The sequence below is a fragment of the Gobius niger genome, assembly GCF_951799975.1.
Source record: "Gobius niger genome assembly, chromosome: 9".
In the NCBI taxonomy this organism is placed as follows: domain Eukaryota; kingdom Metazoa; phylum Chordata; class Actinopteri; order Gobiiformes; family Gobiidae; genus Gobius; species Gobius niger.
In genome coordinates, this window is record NC_136860.1 from 6,390,452 (window position 1) to 6,417,951 (window position 27,500).

A 27,500-nucleotide genomic window follows, 5' to 3' on the forward strand; every position below is an offset into this window, starting at 1 on the left:
GGTCTAGAAAGTTGCTTTAAGCTCAGGTTCTGCATCTCTTAAGACGCTTCATTTTTCGGGGCAAATTCATGCATGAATTCATGTCCCCTTATTATAAAGCATTACAGAGGTAACTCACCGTCTCAAGTGGAACTTAAGTTTATGCAATAAAGGAATTGGTCCAATAAATGGGGCCAATAATCATAAGAACAATATCGGACTGGTTTTGTGGAGACACACAGTCACGGGACTAAAACCTTAAAAAAAGCGACCCTTTCACCTCTACACTTAGAGTTTTTAGCTCAAATTCACACATTTTTCCCCAATTTATTTATTTTATTTTTCCCTTTAAAACAAATAAAAATAAACACCCAATGTTTGCCCCATTTTTGCCAATTCTTTTTCATTTTTTCCCCTCTCATTTTTGCCTACTTTTTATTATTAATATTTTCCCTATTTTCCCCCAATTTTTCTTATTTTTCCCCTATTGTTGCCCATTTTTTCACACATTTCTGACATTGGAAATGAACTCGATGTTGTACATTTGCAGATCTTCCACACATTATTGTTCTGTTTTCTGGTTCTAGATGACAAAGATTTCAGATATTGGAAAAAGTATATGTTCAGGTATAAGTATTCTTACCCAGTCCTACTGCTAAAGCATGTACAATAGGGTCCTCTCTGAAAAAGAGATAGTGAATCTCAGTAAAAACTCCCCTGTTTTAATGTTACAAGTGTTCCAAACGCAGAATGACCAGGTCCTTTTTTAACGCGCAGCTTATTCCCTCATGTTAGTGACAAACACGACTCCTCAGATTCAGTCTTGGGTCTGTCCCGTGTGGTGGACGTGGCCCGTCTCCAGTGGCAGATGGTGAAATGTCCACTGTCCCTCTCGGTGACTGACCACACATGGAGCCGATATCAGTGTCCCTCCATCTGTCCGCTGGGGCTCGCGGGGACATGATCCCGCCGCGAGGCTACAGAGAGGAAACGCAATCTGAGGAAATCCAGAGTGTAGACCCCATTTTGTCCCATTTTTCTTATAATCACTTTTCAGACCCTTTTTTGTCACTTTTTAGATGCTTTTTGACACTTTTTTCTTTTCTTTTTTCGTTTTACAGCCTAGAGGACGGTGCAATGCCTCAATTGAAAGCTAAGACCTTGTAGTTACTGAAAATATGTGTAATCTGTGTGAGTGAAACACAACATGGGCGGCACGGTAGCACAGCGGTTAGTGCTTGTGCTCCACAGCTAGAAGGTCCGGGTTCGATTCCCACCAGGGACGGGGCCTTTCTGTGTGGAGTTTGGATGTTCTCCCCGTGTCTGTGTAGGTTTCCTCCGGGTACTCCGGTTTCCCCTACCACTAAAAACATGTACAATAGGCCAGGATGAATGTGAGTGTGTTTGAGAGTGAGCATGGGGGACGACGGATGGAAATTAGCACAAGGCTACAATCCGCTGTGGCTTGTTTACATGCATGAGACCCATGTATGTTCATCAACATGCACTGTTCCGACCAAATAAACCATTAAACCAACATGCAGGTGGTGGGCAACAGGCAACTGATTTATATAAATGAGGCGTTGCTTCTGGGAAGATGGGAAAACTGGGAAAAGGCTCAGTGTGCGTAATGTTTTTATGGCTAACTTCCTGTTGGCCAGTGTAGGGTCCCAGCTACTTCCTGTTTGCATTTTGAAGGTAAATTAAGATTAAGGCAATATTAAAAACACAGCAAAATGTAAAATAAACCTCAAGCCAAATGTTTCAAATGTGTCTACTGTGTCCTCTAATCCAGGGGTTCTCAACCTGGGGGTCGGGACCCTCAAGGGGTTGGCAAGACAGATTTGGGGGGTCACCAGAGCATATATATATAAAAAATATATATTATTACTATGGTATTGTAGCATACATGCTATTTACCAGGGTGCTATTATTTGTTCTAAATTTGATTCATTTTATTTTAGCCATTGTTTTTTCTATGCTTTTTAAGAATTATATAGGTTAATGTCCCTGTTTTTCCCATGGTCTGACCCAGGCGGGGGTCACGATCCTAGTGAACTGTTGAGGTTGAGAACCACTGCTCTAATCACATCGCTTGTGATTAGCAAAGGTGGGAATCTATTGTGTGTGTTTTGGGGAAACGCACACAAACACAGGGTTCACTCACAACGACCACAACCTCAAATCAGACGGATTATATTGCAATGATAAATTCAATCAAATAGGCCCAAACAGTGTTTATATTTTTGCTTTAATTTCTATTTTAATCCATATTAAAGGTGCATTATGTAACTTTGTGTGCATGTATATTAGTGCGTATTTGACCTTTCAGTGACCCGCTGGCCTCTAGGACGCTCCGGGGTCAGTTGTTTTTAGGGTTGCTGGTAGGTTTTCACTGCTGATGGAACTGTCTCTATGTTTACGTGCATGTTCCTTCCAGAAAACCAAATAGAGAAGGAAATAGAAATAGAGGCCACCGGGGTGGAAAGTAAAGGTGCCATAGATACAGACGGCATCTCTGGAATTGCCCATATATGGTCATGTTTGAAAACAGTTAAGGGGGAAAACAATTTGGAGAAAAATCTAAACTTTCTCTAATTATTCAAAAATTACTTTAACAGACGCTGAATTGTGAATATAGTTTTTTACTAAATAAAGATACAAAGACATGGGCAGGAGCAAAGTGGTTCAACAGCCCATAAATACATAAATAACGGAGAATGCTAACTTGATGCTTCATGTTAGCATCGGGCTAATGCTAAGGGTTTGCTAGCGCTAGCTACAACTGCCGTTTTTTCACTTCTACTGAACAATCTGCTGTGAGAAAATATCCATATGGGCCCGATTTAGACTTGACTTTATTTGTACGTGATAAATAAGTTCATATTCCACCAGAAAATGTCTAAAAAGAGTGAAAAATGGTGTTTCTCTAAAGATTCTATTTTCCCCCTTGGCGAAGTCCCGCCCCCTTCCATGACGAGATGCCGTCTGTATCTATGCTAACCACCCATGCGGCTGCTGGGTCAAATACGCACTGGTATCAACTTTATTTCCGTATAAAAAGTTCCATAATGCAGCTTTAATATTAGGCCTTCATTGATTACAGCAGAAATTGTCGGACAAACGTTTAAAATGTCACGTCGGTTGGAGGCCCGGTAACTCTCGGAAACCACCAGCCCGCAGTGGCCGTCGACCATAAAAGTTCTGTTGGCTGTTGCCATGGTGACTTACATAACCTTTGTTTGTGTGTGCAGTGACGGAGAAGGAAGGTCACGCTCTCTCTCTGATAACGGAGTGCAAGCTGGAGCAGTTCGACGGGTGAGTCAGTGAGGGTTTAAAACAACCATTACATCAAGGTAAAGGTGTACGCGAAGATGAACGATTTTTGAGAAGTATTTCTACATTTTCAGAATCAGAATAGGTTCACTGCCGTTGTCTGAGAACAGGTTCACAAACATGAAACATAAAACATGGAAATGGCTGGAACAGGTTATTACGTTCATGTGTTCATTGAAGTTGATCATTATGACTTCTCTACAGCCGTCTATCTGAGTGTCACACGTGGACTGTGTGCATGAAGAGAGCCTGGGGAGGTCAGCTGAGTGTGTGCTCTGAAATAGCACTAAGCCCGGTCAGTCCTTTCTAACTCCTGACCGCAAAACACACTGACCCAGACACGCCTCAGGCCAGACACCGGCCACACGCCAAGGAGGCCAGGGTGACGGGGCCTTTCTCTCACCTTTAATGTACAACCTACAATAGATACAGACGGCATCTCGTCATAGAAGGGGGCGTGGCCTAACCGAGGGGGAAAATAGAATCTTTTGGGAAACACAATATTTCACTCTTTTTAACCATTTTTGTATTTATCACATACAAATAAAGTCACGTGTAAATCGGGTCCATATGGATATTTTCTCACAGCAGATTGTTCTGTACTAGGCAGTTGTAGTTTTTGTTAGCATTCAAAGGAGCTAGCATTAGCCCGATGCTAACATGTAGCATCAAGTTAGCATCTCCGTTTTTTTTATGTATTTATGGGCTGTTGAACCACTTTGCTCCTCTCCATGTCTTTGTATCTTTATTTAGAAGAAACTATATTCATAATTCAGTGTTTGTTAAAGTAGTTTTTGAATAATTAGAAAAAGTTAAGATTTTTTCAAAATTGTTTTCCCCCTTAACTGTTTTCAAACATGACCATATATGGGCTATTCCAGAGATGCCGTCTGTATCTATAGAGAATAAACTGAACATCACTGTAGAAATCTGTCTGTCTGAGGGGCATAAGCTAACGTTAGCCAAACAGAGCCACGCCAGCTGCCGGGTTCAGGTTCATGTTTTGGTTTTATTGAGCAGCGTCCTGGTTCAGCTGCTCTTCCTCCGCTCAGTCTACGTCACACATATTCATTGTAACACTCTAAACCAGTGATTCTCAACTGGTGGGTCGCGGAACCATTTTCACTGAGTTTGGAATCTGTTAGAATGAATGTTGTTGGGTTGTTTTAATCATCATATCCATGTTTAAGTCAAATCTAGTGCCTGTTCAATTAAAAACATGTGTGGAAAATACTACATTTTATACGATATATGAGAAATTACATTTTTATTTGGATCACGGTTAGGGATAGCCTGGTTTTACCATACCCTCGTACTTACTTCGTTTCGTATAAGGGTCTGGACTTTCTCAATTGAGCTCCGTTATCAGGTGGGAGGGGTGAAGTCCTTTGAAACCATTGGATCTGACTTTCGCTCGCGTTTGGTCGTGACATATGTGATGCGCCCGAGTGAGTGAAGCCGCCATTATAACTCCTGGGATCATTCCTTACCACATTCCAGGGCTTCACTTTTAATTTCTGGATATTTGGGAGCCGAGCCAGGAGGAGCTTCCATTACTTTCGTATCCGCCGCCATTGCCAAACTGCAACCAGCAAATCAGCGCAAATGCTTGACGTCACCTACAAGCCCCGCCTCCCCCGCTCGCTGAATGGTCGGTAGAACGTCAACCGATGTAACGCACCCACTGAGATCAGACCCAGACGTAACATGCAGGGCAATTATAATTGACCGGAGTTTACGGATGGCTAAGACCAGGCTAGGCTAGGGATGAAACGAAATTTTGGGTCACGAGTATCTTGGCAAGTATTTGCGATTAACGATATTAGCACGATACTTTTGGGAATTGGGTGATGAAATATTCATCTTCATCGTCTGCTATTTCAACTCAAAACTTATCAAAACATTTTTTCTTTACAGGGAGTTTAAATTCAAGTATAGATACAGACGCCATCTCTGGAATCGCCCATATATGGTCATGTTTGAAAACAGTTAAGGGGGAAAACAATTTGGAGAAAAATCTATACCTTCCATAATTATTCAAAAACTACTTTAACAAATTGAAAATAATTCAAGGCTTAGGTCGTGTCAGCAAAACGTTGGTATAATTATTTCAGAAGAAACAATACAGTAGAGTCAGGCGGTGCTACAAGCTAGCACCAAATACCTCAATCGACTTTGCTGCCTGGTAAAGACAAGCAAACTGTGACAAACTGAGAGAAAGCTTCTGACTGAAGCACGTTTCATTCAGCCTTTTATGTTACCCTAAGTTTTTCTGTCTGTAGCTTTACAAACGGTGCAATAGTGTTAGCTTGAGGCGTTCTGCCTGTGGGAGTTTCATCTTTCTCTTGCTGTAAATACACAAAAATCCCACACCTCAGACTTTACTTTCTTCCGGAGACTAAAGACTGAGCAAAGTCTGGGGTTATTCACTCGTCCACTTGCCATGGCGGCGATAGAAGCCAGTAGCATGATTAATATACCTAAGGCCAATTGTTAAGGGGGGAAAAAGCAACAGATAAAAAAACATTCACAAAATCGGTAAATTACAGAGAATTCTCAGTGAATCTATCATGGGAGGCTTGTTGCTTGTTCCTCTAATGTTTTCACTTTAGCCAGGTAACAACTTTAATGTTGATCTTTGTTCACATATTTATTCAAGATGCCTAGATTAAACTGGATGGTAGCAATGAACTTGAGAATCTCTTACAAAACTAGCATCCAGACCTATGTTTAATATCTTTGTAATGAGGCTAAAACACGCAAACGCTAACAGTGACTAGCGGACCTACTTGCAGCACTATCAGACATAGCTGTTGCGTGGGTTTAAGCCGCTTTAGTGCTCAGCCTCATAAACTTTAATGTGCTCAGAGGAGATTAGCTCACCGCTGCTAAGCTAGCCCTGCATGTGTGTGTGTGTGTGTGTATTTGGTAAAGCTCACATTTGCCAAATAGCCTGACCGTCTCCATAGTGACACATCAACGTCAGCTAATCAGGAAGTGGAGTTATCTGTCTACTCCATGGATGTACTATTAAAAGACTCTCTGGTCAGACTGCATCACTGCGGCCCTTTGTGCGATATCCATTCAACTCGCATCATATAACTCCACTGCACTTTAATAGGATTACAGTCCCAAATGACTTTTCAAGCATGTGTTTTCCATGTCCTCCATTTCTTCATGTTTTTTTACGTCATGACCCATGGTTTATGAACACTGATGCTGTAAAAGGTCTGAATAATGCATGTTGTCTTGTTGCAGGGTGGTGTTGGTCGGAGGGGACGGCTCTGTGGCCGAGCTTTGCCACGCCCTGGTGCTACGAGCCCAGCTGGACACTGGCTCTGCCCTGGACAAGCCCACCAAAGGGACTCTTCCCCTGGGCATCATCCCTGCAGGTCAGTACCCTTCAGAGGGACTCTTCCCCTAGGCATCATCCCTGCAGGTCAGTACCCTTCAGAGGGACTCTTCCCCTGGGCATCATCCCTGCAGGTCAGTACCCTCCAGAGGGACTCTTCCCCTGCGCATCATCCCTGCAGGTCAGTACCCTTCAGAGGGACTCTTCCCCTGGGCATCATCCCTGCAGGTCAGTACCCTTCAGAGGGACTCTTCCCCTGGGCATCTTCCCTGCAGGTCAGTACCCTTCAGAGGGACTCTTCCCCTGGGCATCATCCCTGCAGGTCAGTACCCTCCAGAGGGACTCTTCCCCTGGGCATCTTCCCTGCAGGTCAGTACCCTTCAGAGGGACTCTTCCCCTGGGCATCATCCCTGCAGGTCAGTACCCTCCAGAGGGACTCTTCCCCTGGGCATCATCCCTGCAGGTCAGTACCCTTCAGAGGGACACTTCCCCTGGGCATCATCCCTGCAGGTCAGTACCCTTCAGAGGGAGCCTTCCCCTGGGCATCATCCCTGCAGGTCAGTACCCTTCAGAGGGAGCCTTCCCCTGGGCATCATCCCTGCAGGTCAGTACCCTTCAGAGGGACACTTCCCCTGGGCATCATGTCTGCAGGTCAGTACCCTTCAGAGGGAGCCTTCCCCTGGGCATCATCCCTGCAGGTCAGTACCCTTCAGAGGGACACTTCCCCTGGGCATCATCCCTGCAGGTCAGTACCCTCCAGAGGGACACTTCCCCTGGGCATCATCCCTGCAGGTCAGTACCCTCCAGAGGGACTCTTCTCCTGGGATTCATCCCCGCAGGTCAGTACCCTCCAGAGGGAGCCCACAAGGACTCTTCCACCTTGAATCATCCCCACAGGTCGGTACCCTCCAGAGGGACTCTTCCCCTGGGCATCATCCCCAACTGTCCAAAGTTAAGCTAAAAACTGGGTTTATGTTGACAGTTAATGTTAAGTTTTTATGAATCTTTTCCTCTCAGGGTCTACAGACATTGTGTCCTGTTCGGTTCATGGAGTGAGGGATCCGGTCACTGCCACACTGCACATCATCCTGGGTAAGTAGGGACTAGGGCTCGAGCCACTGGTCGGGTGTAAAGCCCTTCAGTTACATGGCAGCAGAGGCAGAGAGGCCTACAGCCCAAATGAATGGAACGCTCTTCATTTAGCTCAAAAGGAATGGATTTCTCACTAAAGTCTTAAAGGAATAGGCCACCGTTTTTACATACTGAGATATGTTCTTACCTTAGCTTTGACGAGGTCTTTAGGACCTGTCTGATCTTCACCCGTGTCTTCAATCACGTAAACACAGCGCAGACGGCGTTAGCATTTAGCCTCTCCCTCTCTCCACTATTGCTCCAAAACAGGTCAAGATAGAAGCTACCAAGCTCTTCCACGTTTTCCCTATTTAAATGTTGGTACGTGTGGTTACTACAAAGAATAATTACACAAAATTAAACAATGTGGATTTTATAAGCGGATAAAAGGGGGAACTATATTGTAAGGCGTAATAATACCAGGAGTAATTTGGCATCCGCACAGTAAAGTGAAGATTACTGCGCAGTAGAGTGAAGATTACTGCGCAGTAGAGTGAAGATATCTCAGATATCTCATATCTCAGTATGTAAAAACGGTGGCCTATACCTTTAAAACTGGGAGAAACCTTATCATCTAATAGTTTGATATGCACATGAGTCCTCATTCAAATGCTCAGGTTTCAGGATAATTTCCTTCAAAATCATTTGGGTGGAAAGCTACATAGTCAGACAGGCCTCACAGAAGTATCATTTCATTATAATCATAAATTCAGTAGTGTTCCTGAACCTCTGAACCTTTATGGAAGCTCTGTCTCTCATGAAAATGTGTAGAATATTGAACTTCCAGTAAAAACTACTATTTTGATGTGTGACAATTCCTCATTCCTCTGAAATACGTAATAGGTCACAGTTGAGGCGAACTGCGCATGACAGTGCGAGTGAGAGCGGCCGCATGTTTAGATAAATGTAAGTCAAATCAGTGTCAATCAGTTAATCAGCGTCAATGAGCCAGACAATGTAATCACTGTCGAAAAGCATCTTAATTTATCATATTGAGTCATATACGGCCATGCCATCTCTGTTGTACAGTCATAACCTTGATTCAATTAAAAGGCTAATTGCAACGCATTTGCTAATGCTAGCGAATCTAGTGCTAGCGTCCCCAACAGCTTATAAATACTCTCACTGAGGAGGGTCTGCACCACTAAAACATCATTATTGTAAGAAAAGACTGACCTTTGCAGTGCATTCTACCGATTCTACCAGCATCAGACTCTGACAAACAGCTGTAATCGGGAGCGCTGAATTACGCCCTTTGGTTTTTCGAATATTAAGTAGCCAAGTGTGCTCTGGGTGCATCTCAGCCTTTCAAATGAATCCAGTCGAACTGGGAAGGCCCTTATACACCAAAGGTACTGACATATCATCAGGGAGGGTTATGATACTGCATCTGCTGCTGCTGCTGTGGGATTTAAAACGCTGGGAAATACTTCATGTGTGTGTTCCAGCTAGCTGTCTTTGTCTCTTGTTTGCTCATTCGCTACTCGACTAAATGGCTGCCACACCTTGGGCACCTCTGATTTAGGGAGTCCTCTTCAGATTCTGGTATTTTTCTGTGATTTAAGTGATTTGAGTGCCTAATGTAGGTGGATAAGAGCCTTATAAGTTGAGACAATTGACCATTTACGCCAAGAGCCTCTGGAGCAGGACCACACTGAATTCTGTAGAGTTCCTGCTCTTAACAATGAAAGATCCTCAGCCTGGGTTTGCCTTTGAAACACTTGAAACTTTAACTCCCCCATCGAAGCATTTCTCTGGGGTCCGTTTTGGTTTTTGGGGGCGCTCTGTAACCTAACCCAGGGGCATATGGGTGGGGTGGGGCCCCAGGTGTGGCACAGATGGCACTGCAGATCTCTCTCTGGTGGAAAGTTCAATCACCACGGGACGGTGTTAAGTCTATGTTTTCACTTTTCTTTGTCTCCCAGTTCCTCGCGTTTGGGAATCATGTATTGACTCATTGACTGGGGGCGCTTTAGCCCCAAAACTAAGTTGATGTAAGTAGGAATGAACTCTTTCATGGCCATCGGGGTGGTGATCACCTTCTGGGCCAGGAGTACAGACCATTTTGGAGAAGCCTCTACTGCAAGCTTTTAATCAAATAAATAAAACAGACTTTATGAGGGCTAAAAGAGTGGCGTGAAGTCTCCTCCCACCGACGTGGAATTAGCCTGACAGCCTGAGTCATTTTTTACTCGCTATCAGTTTTAAATCACTTAAATCTGCTCAAGAATCCCTAAGAAGGGCTCTGGAAAGTGTACTGTTTGCCTAGCTATTGATGTGTGGCAACGCTCTGCATCTTCAAATCACTTAAATAAAGCAAAACCATAACTCGAGGAGAATTCACTCCGACCTTATACTTCACTTGGTACTCCCATACCTTCGAGAGAGTGCATCATTAGAGAGGATGTGGAGATTTCACATTGCTCAATTCACTCAGAAAAGGTTTTGTGTCTGTATGCAGGGTACAATTCTGGAACAAACTGGATATACAACTCCAGCAATACCAAACTATCCAGAGATTTAGACTGTTATATGAACATCACGCCTGGTCACTATACTGAAGAGAATGAGTCTTCATTACATTCATGTTTGGTCGACTATGTGCGCTTTTGTTTCCTTACCATTGTTGATGTTGCCTATTTCCATTGTTAGTATAAAATGTTATGGGGTGGGATTAAATACGTTTTCTTCTTCCCCCTCCCTCTCAAGCAAAATTGGAACTTGCTTCTTTTGGTGTTAAATGTGTTTTTGATTTGACATCAAGTCTTTGTCTTCCTTGTGCTCCACTGTGGAATGCCTTGCCTGAAATATATGAAGAAAAAAAATTCACTGGCGTTAATATGGCCAGAAGAGGACAACTATATAAATCTATGCTGCTTGCTTTTTGGTGTTGGTAGGAATTAGAACGGAGCGGCAGAGTTCATTTGTGAAGAAATGACACTGAAATACAATTTAAACAGTGCTTAAAATAAACGTTTCCAAAGTGATATCAGGGTAAGCCTAAATATATATATATAAATCATAATAGGTTAAAAGACTTCTAAAAACTAGTTCAAATATTAGAGCGAGTCACCCTCGCTCTAATATTTGGCATTATTTCAATAAGCTTCTGAAATGTCGAAAGATTTATGTCCATCCAGTGTTGCCTGAAGTTTTCATCTTGTATTGATGATGGCAGAGTGTGACCACTGCGCAAAGCCTTCTCCAGCACATCCCAAAGACTCTCAATGGGGTTAAGATCTGGACTCAGTGGTGGCCAATCCAGGAGTGACAATTACAGTGGGGAAAAAAGTATTTGGACAAAATCCAATAGAAAGTCTATGGGAAACTGACCAAATACTTTTTCCCCCACTATGTTGTTTAGTTACAATGTGCAGTTACATTGTGCAGCACCAGATTTAGCGCTATGCTAATATCCAATTCAAATTACATAACACAGTTAAAAAGGCAGTTTACAAATAAAGTGCAATATACAAATACAAAGTGAAAACTACCAATTAGTGTGCAATGTTATAAAGTGCACAAAATATATGGAGTGCAACAGTTTCTTTTTTTCTGTCAAAATCCTTTTAACACATAAAACACAATACAGTGTAATAGCCATCAAATGGTACCCGCGAGGGTATCGTCTGATGGCCAAATACCCGTTTGGTACTTTTAGTGTGGGCAGGACTGGTTGGTCTAAAAGCCAATCTTTGAGCCTGTGAGAAGCTGTGAAAATCTGCATTGTTCTTTAGATTGTCTGAAAGCCCATTCCATTCTTTGATCGCTTTATAGGAAAAGGCTGATTGAGGGAAGGCAGACTTTCTTTTAGGAACATTGCAGTCACCCCTGGATACAGACCTTAACACTCTGTCCCGATGAATCCTGGCATTGTCATCTCTGAATATGTCCATGCCATCAGGGAAGAAGAAATCCGTTGATGGAATAACCTGGTCATTCATGATATTCAGTTTGTCAGCTGGTCTCATTCTTTGGGCCTCTCTTCTTCCCCTGATGCACAACATCACTCTGGAACAAGGAAAACCTGGACCACATCACCATCTTCCATTGGTCCAGAATCTTTGCAGATGTTTTCTTACGGCCACACACCTTTCAGTCCCGGTCCTTTGTGCTCCCTTCGCATCGTGCTTGTGGAAATGTTCTTACTTCCTTTTAAACATAGCACTGAGTTGTACTGTCACTGACCGCCGCATTTGCCTTGACTTCCCTATGTAGTCCGGCCCGACTAACTCGATGTCCTCCCGCCTCTGTCCAGGGCGCGTCCAGCAGGTGGACATGTGCAGCTTCTGGTCTCAGGGGCGGCTGGTGCGCTACGGTTTCTCCGCCATGCTCGGCTTTGGCGGCCGGACTTTGGCGTGCGCGGAGAAGAGGCGCTGGATGCCGTCGGCTCAGAGGAGGGACTACGCTGTGGTCAAAACCCTCGCCAAGCTCAGGTAAGGGTCAAAGGGTGAAGGCCTCACCGCGGGACACGGCAGGTCATAGATCGCTACGTCAGAAGAGGAACTAAACAGTTTTACAACTCAAAACATAAACAAATATGGCCTTAGTAGCAAACGTGATACAGCTATTTGTACTGCTTAGAAATGGAATAAGAATTTGAAGCTGCAATTGAACTTCATATTTGTCCTCTGTGTCACAGACCAGAAGACTGCCAGCTGTCCTTCGTGAAGACCAAGAAGTCCAGCACAGATCCCTTCAGAGCTCAGTAAGACCTTTAAGACCGTGTCTGCGTAGGTTTCCTCCGTATACTCCGGTTTCCCCTACCACTAAAAACATGTGCAATAGGCCATCAGCCTGGCTCCACATTATGGAGATGGGTCCCCGGGCGCGGCGCTGCCGTCGACCACTGCTCCTTACGGGTGGCCTCAGTGGCATCGAAGGATGGGTTAAATGCAGAGGACAAATTTCCCTACAGGGACAATAAAGTATACAAACAAACTTTGCGGTACAAAGTGTATAACGTTTCTAAAGGCTCTTTAACTCGCATTTCTCTTTTAGGCGAGACACGGCAGGTGAGATTTTTTGCTAGTTCCCTCCCTTAAAGGATCTGTATCATGCTATTGTAGCCATTCCAAAGTCAATTATAGGCATCTATATGATATATTGTACCTCTACCACTATGAAGTACTCAATTTGTGAGAAATATAAGTATTTTCTGGAGGTGTTTTTCCAACCAAGACAAGACAACTACTGCAAGTTTAGCAGTAGTAGAAATATAATATCACAGCAATAAGTGAAGTTACTTCACGATGCAGTTATAAGGAGTTGACATCTACAACACAGCTTCATAAATGGCTAACACACATGCTAACACACATGCTAACACACACGCTAAGACAGACGCTAGCACACACGCTAACACACATGCTAACACACACGCTAAGACACACGCTAGCACACACGCTAACACACACGCTAACACACACGCTAAGACACACGCTAGCACACACGCTAACACACACGCTAACACACACGCTAACACACAAGCTAACACACACGCTAACACACACACTAACACACGCTAACACACACGCTAACACACATGCTAACACACAAGCTAACACACACGCTAACACACACGCTAACACACACGCTAACACACAAAATGAACATGGCAAAATTTGTGGTTTTACAATTTTTTTCACTTATGATTAGCTATTCAAAGATCCAAAGTCCCTCCGGAAAAAGTCTTTGTTTCTTATATGTCACAAAAATAAAAGCAATCCATTATTTCGATATTGTCGCTGAAAATATAGGCAATTTTAAATCCAGGTTGAACATCTGATGATCACTAAGGAAGCGATCCAAGGACATCACAGATTGCCAACACATTTAGTTTTAATTTATTTCATTTCAAACCTTTCAAACTACAACAATACTGAAAGTAAAAACATATACACAAACACACTCATGGCTCTTGTGTTCTTCTCTTGTGATGTCTTTGCAGAAGTGAAGATTCTGAGGTGGACTCTGCCCACTCAGGTCTCCGATCTGTAAAGTATAATACACTGTGTCAACGCTCTGCAGTGATACTGAGTGTTCCCTCTGATTGATATTTTCAGAGGAGGAAGAGGAGTCCTGGACGACCACACAAGGGCTGTACCTGAACATCAGCGTCATGTCCATCCCCTGTCTGAGCCCCTACACACCCAGAGGACTGGCCCCTAACACCAGGTGAGGCTGACCCCCACACGCCCAGAGGACTGGCCCCTAACACCAGGTGAGACTGACCCCTAACACCAGGTGAGACTGACCCCTACACGCCCAGAGGACTGGCCCCTAACACCAGGTGAGACTGACCCCTACACGCCTAGAGGACTGACCCGTAACACGAAGTGAGACTGACCCCCACACGCCCAGAGGACTGGCCCCTAACACCAGGTGAGACTGACCCCCACACGCCCAGAGGACTGGCCCCTAACACCAGGTGAGACTGACGCCCAGAGGACTGGCCCCTAACACCAGGTGAGACTGACCCCCACACGCCCAGAGGACTGGCCCCTAACACCAGGTGAGACTGACGCCCAGAGGACTGGCCCCTAACACCAGGTGAGACTGACGCCCAGAGGACTGGCCCCTAACACCAGGTGAGACTGACCCCCACACGCCCAGAGGACTGGCCCCTAACACCAGGTGAGACTGACGCCCAGAGGACTGGCCCCTAACACCAGGTGAGACTGACCCCCACACGCCCAGAGGACTGGCCCCTAACACCAGGTGAGACTGACGCCCAGAGGACTGGCCCCTAACACCAGGTGAGACTGACCCCCACACGCCCAGAGGACTGGCCCCTAACACCTTCATTTTTATGCAAGTTTGACCATTTTACTGCAGAGCTGAGCCTGAGTAATGCATGATACAACTTCTTCTAACTGAACTATAATAATAATAAGTATTGACATCTGGTTTCAGACTGGCCAATGGCAGCGCTGCACTCATCGCCGTGGGCAACACTTCCAGAACTCAGTTCATCAAACATCTAAAGAGATACAGCGCCCCCACTGGTCAGGTATGTGAACCCACTGTGGAGGAGGAGGAGTATGGCTAAAATGCAAAACTTTCAATAAAAATAAAGTTGGATTTAATTTGTTTTTTGGGTGACGACGGCTACGGCTCCACATGCTATTAATAAAAACATGTGACTTTCTTCCTTATAATCCCTCATTTGAGCAGCAAAGAATTTATTGTTCTAATCATTCCCTGCTCCTTTAACATGGTGACCAGAAGCTAATGAGATCGTTTAGTTGTTGGTGCATGAACCCTATTTCAGTTTTAACTCTGGTGGTCCAACTTACTAATAATAAAGCTTTAATAAAGCTTGCTTACTCCCGACACACGGCGTAACCCGCCCTCTGCGCTGTACGAGGCATTTCTAAAACGCCTTCTCGGCTCAACGGCAGCTCTGACCCTGGACTACGCTGTAAGGACTGACCGGTGTCAAGGGGGAAAAGCAACACATATGGAGACAGGGAGAAGATTCCGTGGAAGTCCAGTCCCCTCAGGCTCCTCGGTGGAGTATACTTAGAAAGCAGGTCAGTGGGTCCAGAGCCAGGCTGGATTGGGCTGGACCAGGCTCAAATGGGCTAATCTCGATGTGTGGCGGCGCTCTGTGACTGAGCCGTGTCGGCAGGTCAGAGGTTAAGCACCTGACCAGACCAAAGACAGGCTCAGGTGTTGTTTTGGCGGTTGAGGACAGGAGCAGGGATGTTGGTAGTCAGTATCTACATCAGAGAGAGTCCTTTTAGGTTTATTGGGAACTGAGGCAGAAGATCTGGTAATCCACAGTGTTTACAAACTGATGAAACTCCGTCATACACGACCACATACAGTTGTGTCCTTAACCTTTGTTGCCTGAGTAAAAATACAGATACTACTGGTCAAATATGACTTCAATAAAAGTAAAAGTGAAAGCATCATTTTGCTGATAAAAATACTTAAAGTGCATATGAGACATTAGACACAAGTTTTGCTGAAACATTGTTAACACAATTATTCATAAGATTTTGCTCAAATCTTACCCAGCATTTAGAGTTTGACATTTTTTGTTTCATTTCCTTATTGGACTCTGACAGGAAGTGACATAGATAAGAGGTAAACATTTTTAAACTGTTACCGTGCCAACCATGTTATACATACAGACAGGAGGGCGTGGCCTAGCCGATGAAGAAAACCTCTCGTCATCTCTATGTAATTAACTTAAATATTTTAATAAAAATAACTTTTCTTCCCAATGTTTCTTCATTGAAATGCTGCTTCATTGAAATAAATCTATGATTTTTAACGGATGTTATCCATTTAACTAAGACGTAATTACAAAAGGATTAAAACCTGTCATGTGCACTTTAAGTAAATCCGTCAGAGAAATCTGTTCAATAAATGTTATAATTATAACTTTGTGCCTTATTCAAACCACTGAGTTTGTCCTACAGACCTGACCTTTAAATAATAAAAAAGAAAATAACAACCAAACCAACACTTAATACAGTCATACATCATATCTTGATGAATTATCGACAGGAAAGAGTCAGAGCTTCTACATTCTAACCGACGTTCACAGATTTTACTCACTCATTTTGCAAAACCCTTATTTTTATTTTACACTGCCTGAAAATGAACTGTTTCTACACGGGATTTATCAAAGGCTTACGGCGAGACTGTGCTGCCCCCTACTGGAGCTCTGAAGAACTGTTCTCTAAACCTTTATCCCCTTACTATTGATTATTTTGTTGTTGCTTTGTGCTGGCCAAGCTCTAAAAATATGCTCACATTTTAATGTTGGTAAAATTCATTGACATTGTTTGCCTTTTCTCTCAAATTAACAAACAGTCAGAAATAAATATTTACAGCTGTGAACTTGAATTAGCCGTGTTTTTGTTTTGTTTAGTAAGTTTTTAATTTTTGAAAAATCCTACTGATGTTAAAAACAATCTCTTTTTCCGAGGGACTATTTTCAGTCAGTGGAAACGCGACCTATTCACCTTATTCCGTAAGTTCCTGTGGACGTCGTCACATTAGTTAAAGGAATAGGCCACCGTTTTTCCATACTGAGATATGTTCTTACCTTAGCTTTGACGAGTTCTTTAGGACCTGTCTGGTCTTCCCCCGTGCCTTCAGTCACAGCAAATCCATTGACAGCACTAGTCAAGACAAAGGAAGTGCTGATTCATGGCACAAACAGGGCGGAATGAGGTGAATAGCTCATGTTTCTGTTGTTCTGCAGTTGGACTTCCCGTTTGTGGAGGCCCACACCGTGACCGCCGTGAGGATCCGCCCCCGCGCTCTGATTGGTGCAGAAGAGGAGAGCGAAGAGGAGCCCGTCCCATCAGAGAGCAGCGCCTTGCCCATCGTCCAATCAGAGAGCGGCTCCGATCCCGCCATCCAATCAGGGACGGGTGCGTTTCCCTGGAACATGGACGGAGAGCTGGTGCGGCTCGGGCATGAAGTCCTCATCAGGTGAAGTAATGATGTGTGTGGACTCAAACAGACCGGGGCAGGTTTAGAGGGTTTCTGCTTGGTTTCTCTGCTGATGGAACATATCTGTAACCATAGAAATGGTTTCTACAGACGGCAACACGTCATACAAGGGGGCGTGGCCTAGCCTAGGAACGCCCCCACCTCCTGGAGACGCCTCCGAGCTTTCGTCACCAGCCGAGTAACCAACCACTGCCCCTCAGCAGAACCCCCTCCCCACTGATGCCACAGACAGCGTGTGGAGGGGGCGTGTCGGAAAAGGTCAGAGGTTCTTAAAGAGACAGAGGCCTATTTCAAGACATTCACTACAGCCATTTTGAGAGAGACATTTTATTCAAGGCAGTTATTCTAATTTACTGCATTTACAGACCAACAGAAGGTTTGGTCATCATTGTAGTGTGATATAGACTGGTGCTATGTGATTGAAAAAAGCATAATACCCCCTCTTTAACATATTTATCACGCACCAATAAAGTCGAGCCTAAATCAGGTCCATGTGGAGGTTTTTTCACCGCAAATTGTTCAGTAGAAGTGAAAAAACTGCACTCATTGCTAATGTTATAGACTTTTTTCACACTGAGCCACCAGGGGGTGGTATCGCAGCAATATCAGCGCAGTGAGGACGGAAAGAAAAGTGCCATATGCACACATTAGAGACTGCACACATCTGCGACAACGGACCCTTCTAGAAACATTTAACCAGCGCCATATTTAAAGACCTTATTAATGTGCAGCGTAGGACTTTAATACGCTGAGAGCATATTAACACTCTAATACTCCTTATGTGTGGTGATGGTAGCTCTGTGATGAACAGACGTGAAATAAATGACCATCAAAAACTTGTGAAGAGTCACAATCTGGACATTTTATGTATTATTACGTTTTTTTTCTTCTTTTTTTTAGTCTGAGGGGGCGTGGTGTGTAGTGAACAGCTGTAACCCGACACTTCTCTCTCCCTTTCTGGAGCGTGTTTGACAAAGCAGAGCGGCTTCTCGTAGAAAGAGCAAAACATTCGAGATTTTAAAAAATTTCCGAGTTTTTAAATGGTCAAAATTGATCCATGGACGGCTGAGAAACATCCTGTTAAAGTCTTCAATCCACGCGATGAAAAGAGATCGATAACACGCGTGTGTCAAAACATGTCAACAATGTTGTCTTTGAAAATGGACTTGAACTGAACATTTGCCAATGTGTTAAAGTCTCTCTCAGAACTTTATGTCCATTTGTTTTACTCTGAATTTGTCGTCCTCAGGGTCCACCCGCGCCTCCTGTGTCTGTACGGACAAGAGGTGGAACAGGCCGAGTCCACGGCCTCCTGCGGCTGTATCTGAGACACAGGGCCTCACACGGGGCCTCACACAGGGGCCTCACACGGGGCCTCACACGGAGCCTCACACAGGGGCCTCACACAGGGTCTCACACGGGGCCTCACACGGGGCCTCACACAGGGGCCTCACACAGGGCCTCACACGGGGCCTCACACAGGGCCTCACATGGGGCCTCACACAGGGCCTCACACGGGGCCTCACACAGGGCCTCACATGGGGCCTCACACGGGCCTCACACGGGGCCTCACACGGGGCCTCACACAGGGGCCTCACACAGGGCCTCACACAGGGCCTCACACAGGGCCTCACACAGAGCCTCACACGAGGCCTCACACAGGGCCTCACACAGGGCCTCACACAGGAAGTGCAGAAGCATAAAAGTGGAGTTAAAAAACAATGAGCGTTTGGATATTTTTGTACTTTTGGTCAAAATTAAACATTTATATTTACTGTATAATGTCTACTTTCTTAGTTTCTGATTTCTACTTTGACAGTGGTATTGCTATGTATTCTAGTTTAGTGATGGAAATAACATTGCGTTGTGGACATGACTTGTCACAGCAAAAAAGCTTCAGGACTGATTTTTATTGAAACTAGAGTAAACATCTTTGTAATCAGTGATTTGAGCCAATTCAGGGCATTTTCTACTGTTTTATTCCATCACACAGACAAACATATGGTGGTCATGACTAAACATCACATTTCTTTGAAAATCTCCTGTTGTTGCTTTGCTTAGATTTAGCATTTAGCCTTATACAGTGAGAACCAGATATTTACATACAATATATAAAAAGACACATAGCATGTTTTTTTCCCTTTTTTTAGGTGTATTAGAATTTTCAAAATTCTTTATATTTGCTAAATTCCAGAAGAATGAGAGAGAGACTGTGTTACTTTCGACAAAGTCAGAAGTTACGTTAAGATTACTATACCTTTAAACAACTTGGGAAAGCCCAGATGAAGATGTCATGACCTTGGAAGCACAAGTCTGGTTCATCCTTAGGGGCAATTTCAAGACACTTGAAGGTTCAGGTTCATTGGTTAAAACAATGATGGAAATGTCCAGTCCTCATACAGATCAGAAAGAAGGCGGGTTCTGTGTCCCAGAGATGAACGTGCTGTGTCTGAAATGTGAAGATCAACCCAAGAACAAAAACAAAAGACCTGGTGAAGATGCTGAACCTGGTAAGAGTTTGTCATTATCCAGAGGGAAACAAGTCCTGCACCGACATGGTTAGAGAGGGAACTCTGCAGGAAGAAGCTCTGACTCTAAAAGAAACAGAGAAAAGAAACTGCACACAAGGATGAAGACTTGATTTGGGGACATATCCTGTGGTCTGACGGGAAAATAAAATAAAAACAAATTGTCCATAATGACCATGATCATGTTTGGAGGAAAATGCCTGAGAACACCATCCCAAAAGTGAAACACTGGGGGGGCAGCATCATGCTGTGGGGCTGTTTTGCTGTGGGAGGGACTGGTGCACTTCACTAAATAGATGACATCATGAAGAAAGAACTCTATGTGGAAATATTGGAGCAACATCTCAAGACATCAGCCAGGAAGCTTGGGCGCAGATTGCTCCGAACGGACAATGACCCAAAGCAAACGGCCAATACTGGTTACAAAGTGTCTTAAGGAAGTGGTCATCACAAAGTCCAGATCTCAATCCAGATGAAAAGGCATAGGCACACAAGGTGGCTACAAATGTGTCTCAGTTACACCAGTTCTGTTTGGAGGAATGGACCGAAACTCCTGCACCTATATTGAGAAGCTTGTGGAAGGAAATCATCCAAAAGGTTTGACCCAAAAACGAACAGATTAAAGGCAATGCTACCAAATATTAATGAAATGTATGCAAGCTTTTGGTTTTGTACAACGTAATAGAAAACCATGAAGAAAAATGTATCTCTCATCCTTCTGGCATTTAGCAAAGAGAAATAATGTAAAATAAATTCTAATTGAGCTGAAAGTTAATTTTGGTTTCATGTCAGACAGTGATAAAAAAAAATGCAAATGTGTCTTTTTAATAAAGTGTATTTAAATATCTGGTTCCTGCTGTATGTACCACAAAATAAACCAAAGAAATGTTTTTCTCTAATGTTTATTCAGAAATGACTAATTATTATCAGCCCTGTGAGATGTTCCTGCTGTTTCTGCTGATGTGTTAAAACAAACTCATGAAGTTACAGTCTGCATGTGATGGAAATGAGACTGAGGGACAGGTACTAATGATAAAAACAAAACAAAAAACATGGGTGTCCAATATAATTATAATATTTCAGAGCTTATCTTAATGAGGACTCATTTTAGGAAATGAAAACACTCTGAATAGGATATCAGGTTTTTTGCATTTCTGTCCAGGACAAATTTCATGTTTTAGTTGTAGAATCAGATAAAACATGCCCATTCATTCATTTCATCTTGTACAATTCTATAATTTATTTATTTTCATGTAAACGTGAATCTGTGAGAGTAAAACAGACTGTAAAAAATAAAGTAAAATCCTTCCGGCTGTAGTAGTGAGTGGTTCGACACTGCCCCCTTGTGGTGAGTAGTGCAATAGTGTGATCGGTGAAAAGCCACGTCTCTGCCAGCCTGCCCCAGGGCAACACATTAAAGGAAACGACAGTTTGCCAGGAAATAAGGAAAATATTTAAAAACAGACATATTCATGTGAGTGATCTGCGTGTGCACAAAGTCAGTGACACAAACAGAGACTGGGGAGTTACAACTGTCTGTTTTCTTTATGGACACATTTGGTTTTCAGGTCTTTGAGGTACAGAAGGTACAGAAGGAGCAGAACGACCAAAGACCCTCCTTAAAATGAACTAAAATATCCAACAGCAATGACTACAAGCTAAAAATAAAAATGTGTAATGGGATGTGTGTGCGTACTTGTAAAGGCCCACAAAGTGAGGACATCAACCAGTTGTAGACCAAGAGTGAGGACATTTTAGGCGGTCCTCACTTATTTGAAGGACTGTTTGAGGGTCAAGATGTGGTTTTAGGGTTAGAATAGGGTTAGGGTTAAGGTTAAGGTTACGGTGACCCCGCAGCACAGTGAGCGGTGACCCCGCAGCACAGTGAGCGGTGACCTCGCAGCACAGTGACCCCCGCGGCAGTGACACAAAGACATGACCCCCAGCAGTGTGACAGCAGACTTTAATAAAACAAACTTTCAGCAGTATTAAACATTATAAACTCTGTAGAAATATGTCTCTGGATTGAATAAGAAAGTAGTCATTAGGAGGACGGATGTGTGTGCGGCGGCAGATCAGCGTCAGCTCTGAGAGAAACAATATAAATACAAACAAGTCATTTTGGTTAAAATCTTTTCACAATCTCCTATTTACAAAAGAAGCTACAGCAGAGGGCCTTGCTTTATTTGCCTTAGTTTAAAACCCCCAAAACATGGAATGTTTAATTTTCTTTTCTTTTTTTTTTTTTACAAATAACTAGCTGATTAAAAAAACAAAAGACATTGGCAAAATCCCCTTTAAACAAATCTTTGATTTATGTAGGAAAATAAAACCCTGTTTTTAAAGCTGCCTTCAGCTGTTACTCCTGAGTTTGTTTTTCATCAGTAGGTGAATGTCACCTGACTTTCCCCTCAGCCACGCCCCTCACTCCTCTCCACACGCTGTTCTTGTGATGCGTTCAAAGACAGAAGGGAAGTGTCAATAATCCTGTGTGCAAAACACATTTATCAGCAGAATAAATAAAATATGCAGCAAAGTAAACATTTTGAGGCCATTTGCTGAACTGCAACTTTGATGCAGTTCTTTGATGAGCGTTAATTTTCCAAATACAATTTGAACGCCTCATACACTTCGGTGCGTGCTTCAGATATTGTATTATTAAACAAACAGGCATTTCTTGAGGATTTCAGCTGCATCAGAGCAGGTCGCATGTTTCTTTAGTAAACCTCAGTCATAATGCTAAACTCTGTGTTGACTGTGTTTGCCACGAATGCTAAACTCTGACTGTGCTAGCCGCGAATGCTAAGCTCTGTGTTGACTGTGTTAGCCACAAATGCTAAACTCTGACTGTGCTAGCCGCTAATGCTAAACTCTGCGTTGACTGTGTTAGCCACGAATGCTAAACTCTGACTGTGCTAGCCGCTAATGCTAAACTCTGACTGTGTTAGCCACGAATGCTAAACTCTGACTGTGTTAGCCGCTTATGCTAAACTCTAACTGTGCTAGCTGCTAATGCTAAACTCTGACTGTGTTAGCCGCTTATGCTAAACTCTGACTGTGCTAGCCACTAATGCTAAACTCTGACTGTGTTAGCCGCTTATTTTAAACTCTGACTGTGCTAGGCGCTAATGCCAAACTTGACTGCGTTAGCCATGAATGCTAAACTCTGACTTTTTTAGCCACTAATGCTAAACTCTGACAGCGTTAGCCGCGAACGCGAGACTGACTGGGCTAGCCGCTAATGCTAAACTCTGACTGCGTTAGCCGCGAATTCTAAACTCTGACTGCGTTAGCCATGAATGCTAAACTCTGACTGTGTTAGCCGCTAACTGTTGCTGCTTCAAACATTAGCGACCCCTGCATGTTTGTGCTATCATGGTGGGAGGGCAGGGGAGGGTTTTGTTGGGGGTGAGGCGGCGCTCGTCTGCCTCTGTGGAACAAAGCTAGCTCAATGTTTCAAAGGTGGCACATCTAATGATGCAATGTGGGAATGCCACCATGCCAGTCCTGCAAAAATGGAATAGCTGAGGGCAGCTTTAAGATAATACTTTACTTTAACCTGGCTCTATGCATCATCTAGATTTAGTCGCAGAGAATGTAGGCAGGTTTTGCTATTTTTACACATAAAATAAGCTGCCTTGAAATGATCTGCGACAGTTCGACATAAATCCACATTGAGATGCTTCTTTCCATCTTAAATATGCAATAATACAAAACGCCATCTCCTCTTGACTTCAGAAACAGGAGCTCTTCACACTCATGTTCGGACTAGTCGCCGCCATGTTTGTTTACAATTAACAGCACATGGGCAACAAATGGGAAGATACAGGTTTCTCACTACCGGAAAAACTGCTATCTTGGGGTTTCTGAAACGGGGAAACTTGAGTACATGTAAACACACTCATTATATTGTACTTTAGTATTTCTGTCATTTAATATTTTTATTAAATTACAGTGAAAAATGTCTGTCTGTCTGCTAAAAACTTTTGATCATTGTGGGCATGAAGCAAAACGCCAATCCAGAGTGTTTGGATGGCGTATGGCTGGGTTAATGGGTTCTAAGGTGGTGAAAAGCTGCTGAAAGATGATTTTGCATGTTATGTCTCTAAATGACAGAAGTGACTGAACCGTGGCTTCAGCTGCTTCTCCTCTGCATGAAAACATTCAGTAGACACAGACAGGACGTGGCTTCTCCAGGTTCAGTCGGACTGTTTTTGCTGTTTATTAGTCTGTGCTCTGACTGTTCAGTGCAGGCAGTCGTATGACCCCTGAAGGTCAGAGGTCACAGGGCACTTCCTCTCACTTCAGTCCGTCCTTCCCCCACTCCAACAGCTCCATGCCGGTCACTCTGGCCAGTCCGTGGGGCCGTGGATCAGTGGAAGTACGCAGTAGTTTTGGAAAGGCTGATAAAAAAAAGCCCGGGGCCCAGTGGACATCCCTGACGTGTTCCCCTGTGTGAGTGTTAGGAGAAGCTCTCTCTGGGGCCCAGTTTAGGCACATAGTCCCAGCTGTCCCGCTGCAGTTTCTTCTTCTGCAGCTCCCTCTTGAAGAAGCCCGCCTGAAACACACAACACAACATACGTGGAACAATCTGACGACTGCTAAGGGCATAAATGATTTTAAATGAAAAATCTACAATAAAAGCTCATTAATCAGCATGCTGCTTTTGCTAACAGATATGCCTACGGCCAATCCTGTAGCAGCAACAGTACATGGTTTGGAGGGAAGCTTAGACTTTCAGGGAAAAGACAACAACAATTTTGTTTTGATAACTGTCCACAAGAGGTCAGTGTTCAAACAGAATGAAACAGCTCAGAGAGTTCGATGAGACTTTTTGGCAGGAAAGCCTTGAAGCCCATCACAACATTTGGTCATCATTTTGGTCAAAGTAATACTTTTTGCTGACTAAAATTAGACTAAAACTAAATCAATGAGACTAAATCCAGATATTTTCATTGATTAAAAAACACTAAATCAATAATATCATTTAAATTATATCAAATATTCTAAATGTAAAGTTGACTAAGTTTAGTTGAGATTTAGTCGACTTTACATGCAAAATTAGTCGACTAAAACCAGACAAAAACTGAATGGAATTATTTGACTAAATCTTTACTTAAATGACCAGTAATATACACTACAACTAAATTAAAATATGTTGTAATATGTAAAAATTAAGACCGACTGAAGGGGATTGAATTCTCTGAAACATCTGTCTCATAAGCCACATTAACCATGTTCATTTATTATTTATTTTAGTCAAAAACAACATAAATAAATGAATAATTTTAAATAGAATTGAACACATTTGTTTTTAGATATCACACAATTGTCATCTACATTTCTACCTTTCCATGTAGTGAACATGATGTATTAATGGCCCTATACCAGTTTTCTTTTTTTCATTTTTTTTTTTTCATGCATCTTAAATTGATAGCTGTGGATCAAATCTTTAAAAATGTCTAACTCCCAATTCTTCACAGTGATGATGAGTTCATAATCACTTTTCACTACTTTCAGGGTCCAATACGGTCTTTATGATCAGCGGGCAGTTATTTTTTGTTTTTTTGAAACAACACATTGATGGTGGTCTCTAGTGGGCTTGCGTACCTTCCAAAGACAGTAGATGAGTGCAGCCAGGATGAGGAGCCCCACGACGAGGCTGACCACCACCAGCAGCACCCTGACCGCAGCAGAGGGCTTCTGAGAGAACAGCGCCACCACCTGGGCCTACACACACACAGCACATGGGTTAATGGGCGGAAAGACGGAGGACAGAGTGGTTAGAGAGCTTAAACACTCATGGTAGTAAGAGGAGTGGTTTACCTGAGCTGTGGACTGCTCACTCCTCATCACCGTGTGCTGGTCTTCAGCCGGAGACGTCACAAACGCCGCGCTCTCCAACTTCATTATGCTGTGTCGACCCTGACACAGACACAATCGGAAAAAATGTGGTTATCATAGACCGTCACCGAAACATGACCTCAGCATGACCTCAGCATGACCTCAGCATGACCTCAGCGTGACCTCAGCATGACCTCAGCATGACCTCAGCATGACCTTAGCATGACCTCAGCATGACCTCAGCATGACCTCAGCATGACCTTAGCATGACAACTGTTTTTTCCAAAAAAGTATGCTCATGTGTGGATTATTGGATTCCCTGACATTTGTGCTTGTGCTGAGGATCGTGCAGCCACAACCTCCTCATGACCTCACCTCATGACCCCACCTCATGACCCCACCTCATGACCTCACCTCATGACCCCACCTCATGACCTCATGACCTCATGACCTCACCTCATGACCTCACCTCATGACCTCACCTCATGACCCCACCTCATGACCTCACCTCATGACCTCACCTCATGACCCCACCTCATGACCCCACCTCATGACCTCACCTCATGACCTCACCTCATGACCTCATGACCCCACCTCATGACCTCATGACCCCACCTCATGACCTCACCTCATGACCTCATGACCCCACCTCAAGACCTCATGACCCCACCTCATGACCTCACCTCGTGACCTCACCTCATGACCTCACCTCATGATCCCACCTCATGACCTCACCTCATGACCTCACCTCATGACCTCATGACCTCATGACCCCACCTCATGACCTCACCTCATGACCTCATGACCCCACCTCATGACCTCACCTCATGACCCCACCTCATGACCTCACCTCATGACCTCATGACCTCATGACCCCACCTCATGACCTCATGACCTCACCTCATGACCTCACCTCATGACCTCACCTCATGACCTCACCTCATGACCTCATGACCTCATGACTCCACCTCATGACCTCATGACCTCACCTCATGACCTCACCTCATGACCTCACCTCATGACCTCACCTCATGACCCCACCTCATGACCCCACCTCATGACCTCACCTCATGACCCCACCTCATGACCTCATGACCTCATGACCTCACCTCATGACCTCACCTCATGACCTCACCTCATGACCCCACCTCATGACCTCACCTCATGACCTCACCTCATGACCTCATGACCTCACCTCATGACCCCACCTCATGACCCCACCTCATGACCTCACCTCATGACCTCACCTCATGACCTCATGACCTCATGACCCCACCTCATGACCTCACCTCATGACCTCATGACCCCACCTCATGACCTCATGACCCCACCTCATGACCCCACCTCATGACCTCATGACCTCATGACCTCACCTCATGACCTCACCTCAAGACCTCACCTCATGACCTCACCTCAAGACCTCACCTCATGACCTCACCTCGTGACCTCACCTCATGACCCCACCTCATGACCTCACCTCATGACCTCACCTCATGACCTCACCTCATGACCTCATGACCCCACCTCATGACCCCACCTCATGACCTCACCTCATGACCTCACCTCATGACCTCACCTCATGACCTCATGACCCCACCTCATGACCCCACCTCATGACCTCACCTCATGACCTCACCTCATGACCTCACCTCATGACCTCACCTCATGACCTCATGACCTCATGACCCCACCTCATGACCTCATGACCTCACCTCATGACCTCACCTCATGACCTCACCTCATGACCTCATGACCTCATGACCCCACCTCATGACCTCACCTCATGACCTCATGACCTCACCTCATGACCTCACCTCATGACCTCATGACCTCATGACCCCACCTCATGACCT

At 44.1% G+C, this 27,500-nt stretch overlaps 3 protein-coding genes across 3 annotated transcripts in view; 1 reads left to right on the top strand and 2 right to left on the bottom strand.

Annotated features, from left to right (window-relative positions):
- Positions 1–18,646, top strand: part of cerkl (CERK like autophagy regulator) — a 45,679-nt gene extending 27,033 nt beyond the window's left edge. The window contains exons 5-14 of the mRNA XM_079563610.1: positions 3,234–3,297; positions 6,574–6,707; positions 7,685–7,759; positions 12,057–12,234; positions 12,441–12,506; positions 13,749–13,819; positions 13,864–13,975; positions 14,714–14,810; positions 17,022–17,254; positions 18,525–18,646. Of these exons, the coding sequence (XP_079419736.1) occupies positions 3,234–3,297; positions 6,574–6,707; positions 7,685–7,759; positions 12,057–12,234; positions 12,441–12,506; positions 13,749–13,819; positions 13,864–13,975; positions 14,714–14,810; positions 17,022–17,254; positions 18,525–18,603 (1,109 nt within the window). The 3' untranslated portion in view covers positions 18,604–18,646. The remainder of the gene's footprint in view (positions 1–3,233; positions 3,298–6,573; positions 6,708–7,684; positions 7,760–12,056; positions 12,235–12,440; positions 12,507–13,748; positions 13,820–13,863; positions 13,976–14,713; positions 14,811–17,021; positions 17,255–18,524) is intronic.
- Positions 1–27,500, bottom strand: part of LOC306968267 (uncharacterized protein) — a gene marked incomplete at its 3' end in the record, with an annotated part of 106,004 nt that overhangs the window by 46,261 nt on the left and 32,243 nt on the right. The window lies entirely within an intron of this gene.
- The window catches only part of itga4 (integrin alpha 4), a 60,543-nt gene continuing 56,840 nt past the window's right edge, over positions 23,798–27,500 (bottom strand). Inside the window, exons 27-29 of the mRNA XM_079563008.1 lie at positions 25,630–25,728; positions 25,414–25,533; positions 23,798–24,361 (exon numbers count right to left, since the gene is read on the bottom strand). Coding sequence (XP_079419134.1) covers positions 24,266–24,361; positions 25,414–25,533; positions 25,630–25,728 — 315 coding nt within the window. The 3' untranslated portion in view covers positions 23,798–24,265. The remainder of the gene's footprint in view (positions 24,362–25,413; positions 25,534–25,629; positions 25,729–27,500) is intronic.